At 40.2% G+C, this 12135-nt stretch overlaps 1 protein-coding gene across 4 annotated transcripts in view; it reads left to right on the top strand.

Annotated features, from left to right (window-relative positions):
• The window catches only part of LOC139160431 (protein SSUH2 homolog), a 63044-nt gene extending 59855 nt beyond the window's left edge, over positions 1-3189 (top strand). For all 4 annotated transcript variants that reach the window (XM_070738279.1, XM_070738282.1, XM_070738280.1 and 1 more), the window contains one exon: positions 2141-3189. In XM_070738279.1, coding sequence (XP_070594380.1) covers positions 2141-2281 — 141 coding nt within the window. In that variant the 3' untranslated portion in view covers positions 2282-3189. The remainder of the gene's footprint in view (positions 1-2140) is intronic.
• Positions 3190-12135: the final 8946 nt, after the last annotated feature.

Here is a 12135-nt window from a genome sequence, read left to right as displayed (position 1 = left end):
AACATGCGCACGCCCCAGAATACCCCCGCGCACCCTTTCCCACGGGTGCGCAGTCCCCATCCCCCTGCCAGCCTGCGGGGGGAGGGAGGCGCCGGCAGTAGAAGGCACTGCCCCCTGCCCGCCCGATCTGCCCCTTCTCCTCTTCCGCTGAAAGAAAAGCGCGGAAGCTGCCAGCTTGAGCCTCGCGTTGCTCCACCCCGCTTCGTCCTGCCTGTCATCCTCCGTTGTGTTTTCGGGGGGGAGCGGCAGGAAAGCCCTGTGCCGGCCAGGAAAGCCGGCTTTGCTTTCCGTGAAAGCAGCGCGCCTTTTAAACACACTGCTTTCCTCCTCCCCCCCCCCCGCCCAGGAAAGTGTTGCAAGAAAGCAGCGTGTTTAAAAGGCATGCTGCTTTCACGGAAAGCAAAGCCGGCTTTCCTGGCCGGCACAGGGCTTTCCTGTCGCTCTCCCCCGAAAACACAACAGAGGTCCAGGATAACAGGCGAAGCGGGGTGGAGCAACGCGAGGCTCAAGCTGGTGGCGGAAGACCTCCGTTGTGTTTTTGGCTGTGGGGGGGCAGGAGGACCTTCCTGGCTTTCCCGGGCAGCTGTCTTGAGCCTTGTGCTGGTCAGCAAAGCCGGAGACATGGAGAGAAAGGAAAGAGAGGGAGGGAAAGAGGAGAGGAAAGAAGGAGGGAGGGAGGGAGGGAAGGGAGAGAAAAGTGAACGAGAGGGAGAGAGAAAGGGAGGAAGAGAGGAAGGAAGAGATAAATATAAAGGGAGAGAGGGAGAAAGAGAGGGAGGGGAAGAGTGGAAGGAAGGAAAAGAGAGAGAGAAAGAGAAAAAAGTGGAAGGAAGAGAGAAGGAGAGAAAGGAAGGGAGAGAGAGAGAAAGAGAGAGAGAAGATAGGAAGGAAGAAAGAGTGAGAGAGAGCAAGAAAGAAAGTGAGAGAGGAGAGAGGAAGGAATAGAGGGAGAGAGAGGGAGAAAGCAAGAGAGAGAGAGGAGTGGAAGGAAGAGAGAGGGAGAGAGAAATGATAGAAAAAAAGGGGGGAAGAGAAATTAGAAAATGATTGAGGCAGAGAATGACAGTAAAGAGAGAGAAACAGAGAGAGAAGTGACTCTTGATTTAAAGCATATGGTAAAAGCACTTAAATAATAACAGAGAAAAACCCCCAGCCCTCACCTGTTTTTATTAATAGTTACGTTTTTGGATTTGCTGGTTGTTTTAGTTTTAATAGTAATAGAGTTTGGTTTTGTTTTATTATTAATTTCTTTTAATAAAAAAGTAGGGATTTATTATGTTTGTTTGTTTGTTTGTTTGTTTGTACTTCTGTGCCGCCCAGTCCCAAGGGGACTGCCGCTCAGACACTATACTTTTCCGCCCCCCCCCCCCCCCCCCCCGAAAAAAAATTAGAGGGAACATTGCCCAGCAGTCAGCAAAAGTAGCCGGCAGTACTGCATTCTAGTCACACACATCCACACCCATACACAGGGATACAAATAAATGGATGGATGGATGGATGGATGGATGGATGGATGGGAATATATGTTCCTGTTATTCCAACTCACGGCATGTTATTTTAACAAAGGAGGTAAAAGTCATGATACATCACTTAGTGACTATGATGACGCATGTTTGACACCCTGGATCTAATATATTGAAATTATAAACAAACAAGTGTTTGAAGAAGTCAGAAAGATTAAGAAAACAAGTACATTATAGCAGCTTTACCTATTTATTGTACCTCTTCTCTAAAGTGGCAGGCTCATGGTAGTGGTGGGGAGTCTCCTCCCATTTTGTGCTCACAACCTGCCTTAGAGTACAGGGTGAATGACTGTCCCAAGTTAATGAAGGACACTCAATAATTATAAGGGAATTGGAACCTCTCACCTATGGACCCTCTTCAGCTTGCTTTCAAAAATTCTTTGAATTCAATGTAGGGTAAGGGTTCCTTTTGTGATGGTCGGCTGCTAAAAATAAAAATATGGTGCTTAGAGTAAGAACAAAGGATGGGAAAGGAAAGAGACCCTGTACTCAAGGGAAAATCACCAGCATTGTGGAAATTGATGGTACCTAAATAATAGTTGCAAAACTTCATCAATCTGTTTCTCAAAGAGTTGTCTATTTGAAAGATGACGATTATACTTTTTGTCTTTGTGCAGAGACAAACCATCGAGCTGGTATTTCTTACCAAAGTGGAATATGAATGGAACAGGAAATCCTATTCCTATTATGTCTATGGGAATGAACACAAGGTGTATGTGGAGAATTATCCTAAAAAGTGTGGCTGTACTATTATATGATATATGGACCTTCCAACCACTGACATAGAAACCCTGATCATTCCTGCATCATGAGTGCTCATTTGTCCTCCCACCCCAAAAAAATTATTTCTTTTTTCAACTCCGATATCTCAGATGAATTATAAACAATTGTGTTAACCTTTAAAAGAAGACCTGGGGGATTATCTCTACTGCTGAAACACTTTGCATATTTTTTGTACAATTGAATGTTCATTGTTCCTGACAGTTAAAAATACTTGTGTTGGTATATTAGTTAAAACAAATGTTAAAGGTTTAAGCCAAACATGCCAGAGATTCCATTCCTTTCCTATCTCTGGTTTTCCTTAGTTTCTTCTCTCATCCTGAATAAATTCATTATGTTCTGAGCCTTTAATGGAATATTTTGTTTCATTGGCTTAGTGTACAGTGTTGCCCAATTCCAGATATAATTTTGGATTGTTTTTATTCATAATTTTAGTTGCACTTTTAAAAAGCATACTATTTCAGGAAATGGATTATCCAAAGTGGCAGAAACTAAAACCTGGTAGAGGTTAAAACTTTAAAATTATTTTGTTCATAGTTAATTCTTTGGTTGATTACTGTTATACCATAGAATTGTATATAAGTAATATGGATTCACTTTATTGTCGTTTCAATTATTATGAACAGAAAAGATCATATCCTAATAATTTATGTATCTTAATCTTTCTAGCCTGAAATTGGAACTAATAAAGTGCAGTGATTCTAAACATATTGCAATAAAGAATGAACCCTTTGATATGCTGCTATGAGATTTTAAATTTTCTTGTATAATATCATAAAGATTTTATAAAGCTACCGTATATCCTTTTTTCAAGTTCAGGTTGGAATGGCTCTATCGTAAAAAGCATTGTAACAAAATTGATTATAAAAAAGAACAAAAAAGAAAATATGGTTTCAGTGGAATAAACTAGAAATGGATAGCAATAAAAGGGAAAATATTGAAGGATTTGGTCGTGTCATCTAATATGCTTTTAAATTGTGAGTGTCCCTGGCTCTTTCCTATTGTGAAGATTTCTTTAGAGGAAGCTAATTGGGGCTCACTCAAGTCCCAATGAACTTTCTGTTAGTTAAAGTACAAGAAGGGAAGATCTTACTTTGAGAAGAAAGCAGATTGGGTCAGTATTGAGGAATCTTGTCCAATTCTTCTGTTGGAAGAAAAATCCATCTGGTTCAGTTCCAATCCAGGAGAAAGGCACTGGAAATATAATGGAGGCTAGAGGGTGATTGGAAAGAAAGATTCCCTTTATTGATGAAGCAGAACCACCAACCACATGTGATTCTGGGACAGCTGACAAAATGGAGTTGAAAGTGGGTGGGTTTTTATACCTTATTTGGGCTTTGTATTAGAGTTTCCTGTTCCTGTGCAAGAGCATGTCCTTTAATATTCTACTGGCTGTTGCCAAATTCCTAAGGGGTCATAGCTGGCTCTAAAGGCAAAAGGAGAAATGCAAATCCTAGGTGTTTGTTTGAGTTAATCTATAATTTCTGTCTTGCTCAGTCTTTCTGAACGGATTACCAAATCTGCATTTCTATAAATTGCCCTCAGTTTCTTTTGGGGGCAGGAAAACGGGATGGTTTCTGCCTCCCTTAAAGTTTTTTTTTTCATTTTTCCTTTAGAGGAAATATTCTATCCTGCCTTTTTGATATTCCCCAAAATATGTCATTATTCTTGGGGGCAGGGAGCCTTGCCACACTTCCAAACAGCATTTTAGGGGATGAATTCCAGTGATGAATGAATCTGAATCTAGCATGAATCTGCTCACCTGAAGGTTTGCTTCCATGGCATCTATTAGATCAGTGTTTCCCAACCTTGGCCACTTGAAGATATTTGGACTTCAACTCCCAGAATTCCCCAGCCAGCATTCGCTGGCTGGGGAATTCTGGGAGTTGAAGTCCAGATATCTTCAAGTGGCCAAGGTTGGGAAACACTTTATTAGATTTAAGCACTACTTCTGTTTTGAAATTGCTTCAGACGCTGCAGTTAGGCTTAAAAAAAAAATCTCACACCAGTTGAGTTCTTTTCTGAAAGGATTTCTTGGCAGGTTTCCCTGAATGAGGAGCCTAAAATATGCTACTCTTCCAGTGGAATTTTCCATTGCAGGTCCTTGATTATCTCTGAGCTTGCTTGATTGTTTGTTTGCAAATGTTTCATTATCCAACTAGATAATATTAGCATCAATGAGCTCAGAGAGTGTCAAGGTCCCACAATTCAACCCTGAGCTACCTACATTACATTCGGAATGTATTCAGCCACCCCTTCCTCAATTTTATCAGTTTTGTTATGCTGCAGCCTGATTCTACGGTTATTGAAATTCTTTTTTTTTCTCATTAAAAATGAGACACTTGATCTTGAAGATAGACTCTTGCAACATATTTTCTTTAACTATTCTTTAATCATTTCGAAACACCAATTTATCTACAGTCTCACACGATAAATATGATTTAATAACTCAACTTTATACTCGATCACTTTACTTTCTAACATATACTGTACACCCACTATCTCATCATACCACAATGTTGCATATTCTGAAAACATCCTCTCACCCTTTGCCCTATCCCCAATCTCCCTCTATCAACATCTCTTCCTTTCTTCCTTTATTTCCCCTTTCCCTCTATCTCCTTTCGTATCTTATAGATTCACTACTCTATTTTACATTATGTATTTTATATCTCTTATTTTGTACTTGTGGTTATAATATAGTGATATAGATTACTTCATGTATAGACCTGTTTTATTACTATGTAATGCCTTTCTTCCCCTTCCCCCCTACCCCTTTTAATGATTTAAACTCAATAAACTTTCTTTAAAAAAATGAGACAGTGATGACAAACCTTTTTTATTTTGGGTGCCAAAAGTGTGCATGGGTGTACAATAGGGCACACATGCATGCCCACATCCATAATGTAATGCCCTCACCCCATGCATGCGTACAAACCCCTGCGCTGTCCCCCCACACACATGTGCACAGGCTTCACTGAAGGCTCCAGACTTCCAGTAGGCCCATTGGGCTGTTTTTTTGCTCTACCCCAGGGTTCAGGAAAGCCTCCACCCTGAGGATGGCAAAAATTGGCCTGCCATTTTTCTCCATTCCCCAGGGTTCCTGAAGCCTGGGGAGAGTGAAAATGGCAGAAAAGAAAGCAGAAAACCAGCTGGCCAGCATGCACATGTGCACTGGAGCTCATGTAGGGCAACACTTTACGTGCCCTCAGATATGGCTCCACGTGCCCCCTGTGGCACACATACCATAGCTTCACCATCACTGCTCTAGGACCTCCACAGAACTGTCCCTAAGTCACTCCTGTGTTGACTTGGCTATGTGCTTAGGATGTTGGAAAGTAAACCTTCGGCCCTGTCTATGGCTCTGAGCCCAGTGAAATCATTGATGATATCCCTGCACTTTGCTCCATTCAGCTTTCCCTCAACCCTGACCAGTCCCCCAGTCTGTGCTACTGAAAAATCATCCACACAGATAATGCTGCCACCACCCTGTTTCACTGTTGAATGATATTAGGCAGGTGATGAATGATACTTGGTTTCCTCCAGACATAATATTTAGAATTGAGGCCAAACAGTTCAGTCTTGGTTTTATCAGACCAGAGAACCTTGTCTCCTACAGTCTATTCTGCCGGCGTGTCCCAACCGCCCGTAATTACAGGGTAATTAGTCCAAAAAGATACACACCACACGATAGAAGGAAAACCAAAAGTCTTTATCTACAGAAAAGCAGAAAAAAATCCCTTTTTAAATGTCAAAGGGATTTTCTGGTACACACAAGGCACAGGTTAAATGCAATCCAATTTCTCACCCAGTAACTGGGAAATTGAGTCCAATTCCAAAATCCAGAAAGTCCACACACAGTCTTGAACAGGGAAACAGCAAAACCACGATCTTGACGAAACTATGAATCAGATAAACTTCCACAAGGCTAAACCAGTATGCTGCTCTTTTTATCTGTAGCACTAATTACAGCAGCCCCACCCAACCACAGGTGGCCTCACTTATCTCCTGTAATAATCCTTCAGTTCTCTCGTATGCATCACTCTACGCATGCGTGGGTCTGTCATAAGTTGTTGTTCAGAATCCAGGGATGATAATGATGATTGATCTCCTGGGCTGCCTGCCAAACTCCCCTCTTCCCTGCCACTCATGCTTCCTTCGTCAGAGGAGACTTCGTCGAGAGATTCTATCGGGAGCAAAACAGGCCTGTGGCCTGTTTCAGGAGCTGGGCCAGAGCCAACCACAACACAGTCTGAGAGTCATTCAGGTGCTTTTTTGTGGGCTTTCCTGTGTTTTGCACCAAGGAGAAGCTTCAGCCTAACCACTCCGCCATAAAGCTCAGATTGGTGGAGGACTGCAGTGATGGTTGTCCTTCTAGAACTCCGTTTCATCTCTACAAAAGATTTCTGGAGTTTAGTCAGAAAGGCCATTGAGGTCTGGTCACCTTTTTTACTAAGACCTTTCTTCCCTGGTTGCTCAGTTTGACCAGGTGACCAGCACTTGGAAGAGTCCTGGTTATGCCAATCTTCTTTCAGTAGAAATTTTATTGTAGCCTTCCCCAGAACTCTACCTTGCAACAATTCTGTCTCTGAGCTCTGCAGGCAGTTCCTTTGATTCATGGCTACAGTATGCATTATCAGCTGTCGGTCTTTCTATAAAGAGATGTGAGCCTTTCCAAATCATGTCTAAGCAATTTAATTTACTACAGATGGACTCCAATCAAGGTAATGAAACATGTCAGCAATAATCAAGAGAAATGGGAGGCACCTGAGCTAAATTTCAAGTGTGGTTGCTTAAGAGTATTAATACTTATGTCAATATGATATTTCAGATTCTTTTTAATAAATTTATAGATGTTTATAAAATTCTGCTTTCACTGTCATTATGGAATTTTGAGAGTAGAACAGAACAGAACAGAAGAACAGAACAGAATAGAATAGAATTCTTTATTGGCCAAATGTGATTGGGCACACAAGGAATTTGTTTTTGGTGCATATGCTCTCAGTGTACATAAAAGAAAAGATATATTTGTCAAGAATCATGGTACAACACTTAGTGATTGTCAAGTGAAACATCTTCAAAGAAAAACCAGAAAGTCCATTGCCTCTTGAAAAAAGCACCTTTGGAATATACTTGGAGAGAAACGTCTTTGAAAAGACAGATAGAGTTAGGATGAAATGGTAAGAGGCGCTTTAGCTATTTGTTGGTGGAGTGCAATCATGATTTTTCTTGAAGCAGAAAGATAAAAATTAGTAGAGTCATAGATATCTGGCTTAAAATGGCAATAGACATGCCCATAACTTCCTAGATTATTTCTCAACAGCTAGAATTATTGCATCAAAACCAGTATTTGTAATTTCCCTTATTAAAAGCTCCTGCATTAATAAAACTTCAGCAGCCAGTTGTATTTTCATGACCTTGCTTTATTATTGTTGCAAACATATGTGTCATATTTTATAAATAGGCATATTTTAATTTATTTTAACATTACTTACTTTAATTTTGTTGCCACAGGAGCATTCACACTCTGAAATCCTATGGGACCACACAGTGTCTTCTGGAATCAAGGAAACAATCTGTTCTTGGCAAAAGAAAGAATTGCCAAGGTGCAATACCTTTAATATAACAGTTATGTAGGGCCATTCTTACAAGATTATCTAGAGGTGATCAGGTCCTTCAATTTTGTCTTCTTTAGAGGTTAATTATTAGTCTTTTTAAACGCACTGGTTATAAATAGAACAGATCTTTCAGATGGGGTTTTTTTTTTTTGATATCCTGTCTTGGTTCTGACTTGATCACTTTGGATTTTTTGGGGTGGGTGGGTGGAGGGGAATGTGACATTCAAACATATTATTCCGGTAGTTTAGCCAAAACTAATACCAGTGCTTAATTTTTAACTAAAGGCAGTTTAATTACTTGTTCAAATACTTTGAGAGATTATGGTGTGAACAGCCCAGTTGTTTCATGGTCAATCTTCAAAGGACGTCTCCCCATATTTAAAGTAAGGGTGTACTGACTATGGTTCAACTTGACCTGTGATCATTTTAGAGACAGCAATAATTAACAAATCAACAAAGGCAAATTATAACGTATGTATTACAAATGTTTAGGTCCAGGTAGACTAGACCGTGCCAGAGCAGAACTCTTTTAAGAATACTTTGACATCAATATTTTAAAAAGTTAGACAAGAGTTTCCTAACCATGCCATCTGCCACAACATAAACAATTATTCTAAGTTCCATGTGAAATGCAGCCCATTAGAAAAGGCTGCAAATGTATTCTTGGACATGGGAACAACTTGTGGGATCCATTTGGATTTGCAAAGAAAAGTAATGAGCAATGTCCATATCTATGCTTTAAAACTAGGCTGGTGTCTTCCTTTTTCTTCTGTTCAGTTGTGTCCAATTCTCAGAGACTAGACAAGTCCCTGAAATTTTCTTGGCAAGGTTTTTTGGAAGTAGCTTGCCATTACCTGCTTCCTAAGGCTGAGAGAGAGAATCACTGGCTCAAATCATCGAGCTGAATTTGTATCTAAGGCAGGACCAGAACGCAGTCTCCCAGTTTATAGAATATAATAGAAATAGGAATAGAACAGAATAGAATAGAATAAAATTCTTTATTGGCCAAGTGTGGTTGGACACACAAGGAATCTATCTTGGTGCATATGCTCTCAGTTTACATAAAATAAAAAGATACATTTGTCAAGAATCCTGTGGTACTACAGTTAATGATTGTCATAGGGGTCAAATAAGCAATGAAGAAACAATATTAACAAAAATCTTAGGATACAAGCAACAAGTTACAGTCATACAGTCCAAAGTGGGAGGAAAAGGACGATAGGAATGATGAGAAAGAACTAGTAGAAATAGAAGTGCAGACTTAGTAAAAAGTTGACAGTGTTGAGGGAATTATTTGTTTAGTAGAGTGATGGCATTCGGGGAAAAACTATTCTTGTGTCTAGTTGTCTTGGTGTGCAGTGCTCTGTAGCAACATTTTGAAGGTAGGAGTTGAAACAATTTGTTCTACAATTTCTAGCATGATGCCTTAACTGCTATATTCAACTGGCTCTCAGCCTACCATTAGAAATATATATAACCCAGGAATAACCCAAAGCCTGCTTTGAAAATGACACTTGGAGGGATAGATGGGGAAGACTTCCTGACCTAAGAATCTGTCAGGTTACCATTATGGTTGGATAGGTGGAAAACAGGGTTTTGTCACATCTATACCTAATAGTGCAGGGGTGTGTGGAGACTTAGATATGAAGTAATCAAAAGTTGATGTAGAAGTTTTATTCTACCAGGTCTCAACTCCCAAATTGTCATTGCTGGTTGAACCCTTGCATCAGGGGTGAAATCCAGTATTTTCTTACAGGTTCTGGAGAACCAGTAGCAGAAATTTTGAGTAGCTTGGAGAACTGATAGAGAAAATTATGAGTAGTTCAGAGAACCAGCAAATACCACCTCTGGCTGGGCTCAGGGTAGGGTGGGAATGGAGATTTTGCAATATCTTTCCCCTGCCCTGCCCATGAAAGCCACGTCACACTTACTAAGCTATGCCCAGTAGTAAAAAAGAATTGGGATTCACCACTGCCTTGCATGTTCCCAGCTGAAAACATTGCAGTCTCATCATGCTCATTTTGGGCAAAACATTTCAGCCTTAGCACTTTCCCAGTCTTGACAGTTGACAAGAAGGCACCTGAGTTTGTTCAACTGAAATTATTGTAGAAATAATATGCCATTGTTTGTGGCATATTATTTATTCCCTATCTTGAAAGTCCCTTATCTGCAAGAATCATGAAATGATAAGATAATAACTTGCATTAGATAGTTATAAACACAAATTGCTGTGAACATATACAGTCTTATGTCTTTGGGCTAATTATGTAGCTGAAATGAGGAATTCCCTAATCTGTGACCTCAGTCAGATTATGGTCAGCATATCCCTGCTGGGGCCAAAGGAGCAATTTCTTGAGTAAACGTGTTTGGACATGGCTGCAGGCCCAAATTTCTCCCTACAATATGGGAATATAGTAATGAGTTCATTTCAGTTTCTTATTAGAGTCACTGATCAGAAGGACAGATGCTGTACAATATAACAAATAACAAACAAAACACTTTGTACAACAGGGAGAGAGAACAAAAAAGGCTAAATATATATATCAGGCCAATGGACATATATAATTTATGATGCCGTGCCATAATTCAATATTAAGGCTGTCAACTGAGATAATCAAAGAGATTGTCAAATGCAAGCAAATTCTACAAGTCAATTAAAAAAACCCCATGATGGATAGGGAATTCATCTGATCATGCAAGAAAAGATTTAATAAGGGGTCTTGTCCCCAGAGAGAGGTTGTCAGAATGGATGACGTTGATATGTTTGCTGTGTAAATAAAAACATAAATTTCTATATAAGTAGAAAAATGGTGAAATCCAATTTTTTTTACTACCAGTTCTGTGGGCATTGCTTAGTAGGCATGGTGTGGCAAGGGAAGGATATTGCAAAATCCCCATTTCCTCCCCAATCCTGGAGGAAGGATATTGCAAAATCCCCATTCCTGGGGGAAGGATATTGCAAAATTCCCATTCCCTCTCCATTCCTGGGGGAAGAATATTGCAAAATTCCCATTCCCTCCCCATTCCTGGGGGAAGGATATTGCGAAATCCCCATTCCCTCCCCAATCCTGGAGGAAGGATATTGCAAAATCCCCATTCCCTCCCCAATCCTGGGGGAAGGATATTGTAAAATCCCCATTCCTGGGGGAAGGATATTGCAAAATTCCCATTCCCTCCCCATTCCTGGGGGAAGAATATTGCAAAATCCCCATTCCCTCCCCATTCCTGGGGGGAGGATATTGCAAAATCCCCATTGCCTCCCTTCTCTGGGGCCAGCCAGAATAGTATTTGCTAGTTCACTGGAGTACTCAAAATTTCCGCTATCGGTTCTCAGAACCTATCAGAATCTGATGGATTTCACCCCTAAGTGGATGTCTGGACCAGTTACTCACTCTCATTCCAAGCTACCACACAGGGGAAAATAGTGTTGCCTTGAAGTTCAGGCACCCCAAGTTTGGTATGCAGCTGATAAGAGCGGCACCAGTAATACATCCTCTTAGGAGCACACATAACTGCCTATGCCAGTCCATTTTACATAGCTGAAGTATCCGGATTCTTAGCATTCTATAAACTCAGTTACTTTGCAGTTCAGTGTACTGTGCAAATTCTCAATTTGTTTACAGTAATTCAGTAAATCACGGGTTAGCATGCAGTAAAATTATAGTCTTGCTCCTGCTAAGTAATTTTGCTGGTAGAAAAAATGCTTCCTGTGTGCAGTTATCTGAGTAATTGTTTGCTAACCCGCCATTCAACATGCAAACGATCAATTGTATAATATACTAAGCAGGGCCTATGAAAAATGTTAGAATTTTAGGTCATAGATAATATTGGAAAAGAACAAGGACAGTTAATTTGCAATTAAACCAGAATGTTTATTCATCTTTTAAAGCTACAGCATAAGCCTCTAAGACATACATAATGTAATAGCTGCTTTGCTTAAAGGTGTCAGATGTACCTCATCATCCTTTTGCAATTTCATGAAGGATGGCCAGTTCAAAGCTACCATGAAGTGTGCTGAATTAAGGATCACTTTTGTTCACAACCAGGAATTTAGCAAACTTTGAAAAGTGGAGGAGGCAACTCAGTCTTTCATCTTTTTGGCATGGGGGTGGAGCAGTGTGGGAAATGTAATAAGAATCAATTTGATGACATAGTGATATTTTCCAGCCCATTCTTTAGTATTTTGGAATTTCCAGATGTGAGTAGGAATCAAA

Source organism: Erythrolamprus reginae, chromosome 2 (genome assembly GCF_031021105.1).
Source record: "Erythrolamprus reginae isolate rEryReg1 chromosome 2, rEryReg1.hap1, whole genome shotgun sequence".
NCBI classification, from domain to species: domain Eukaryota; kingdom Metazoa; phylum Chordata; class Lepidosauria; order Squamata; family Dipsadidae; genus Erythrolamprus; species Erythrolamprus reginae.
Note: the sequence above shows the minus strand (reverse complement) of the source record. Positions and strands in the feature narration are given on the sequence as shown.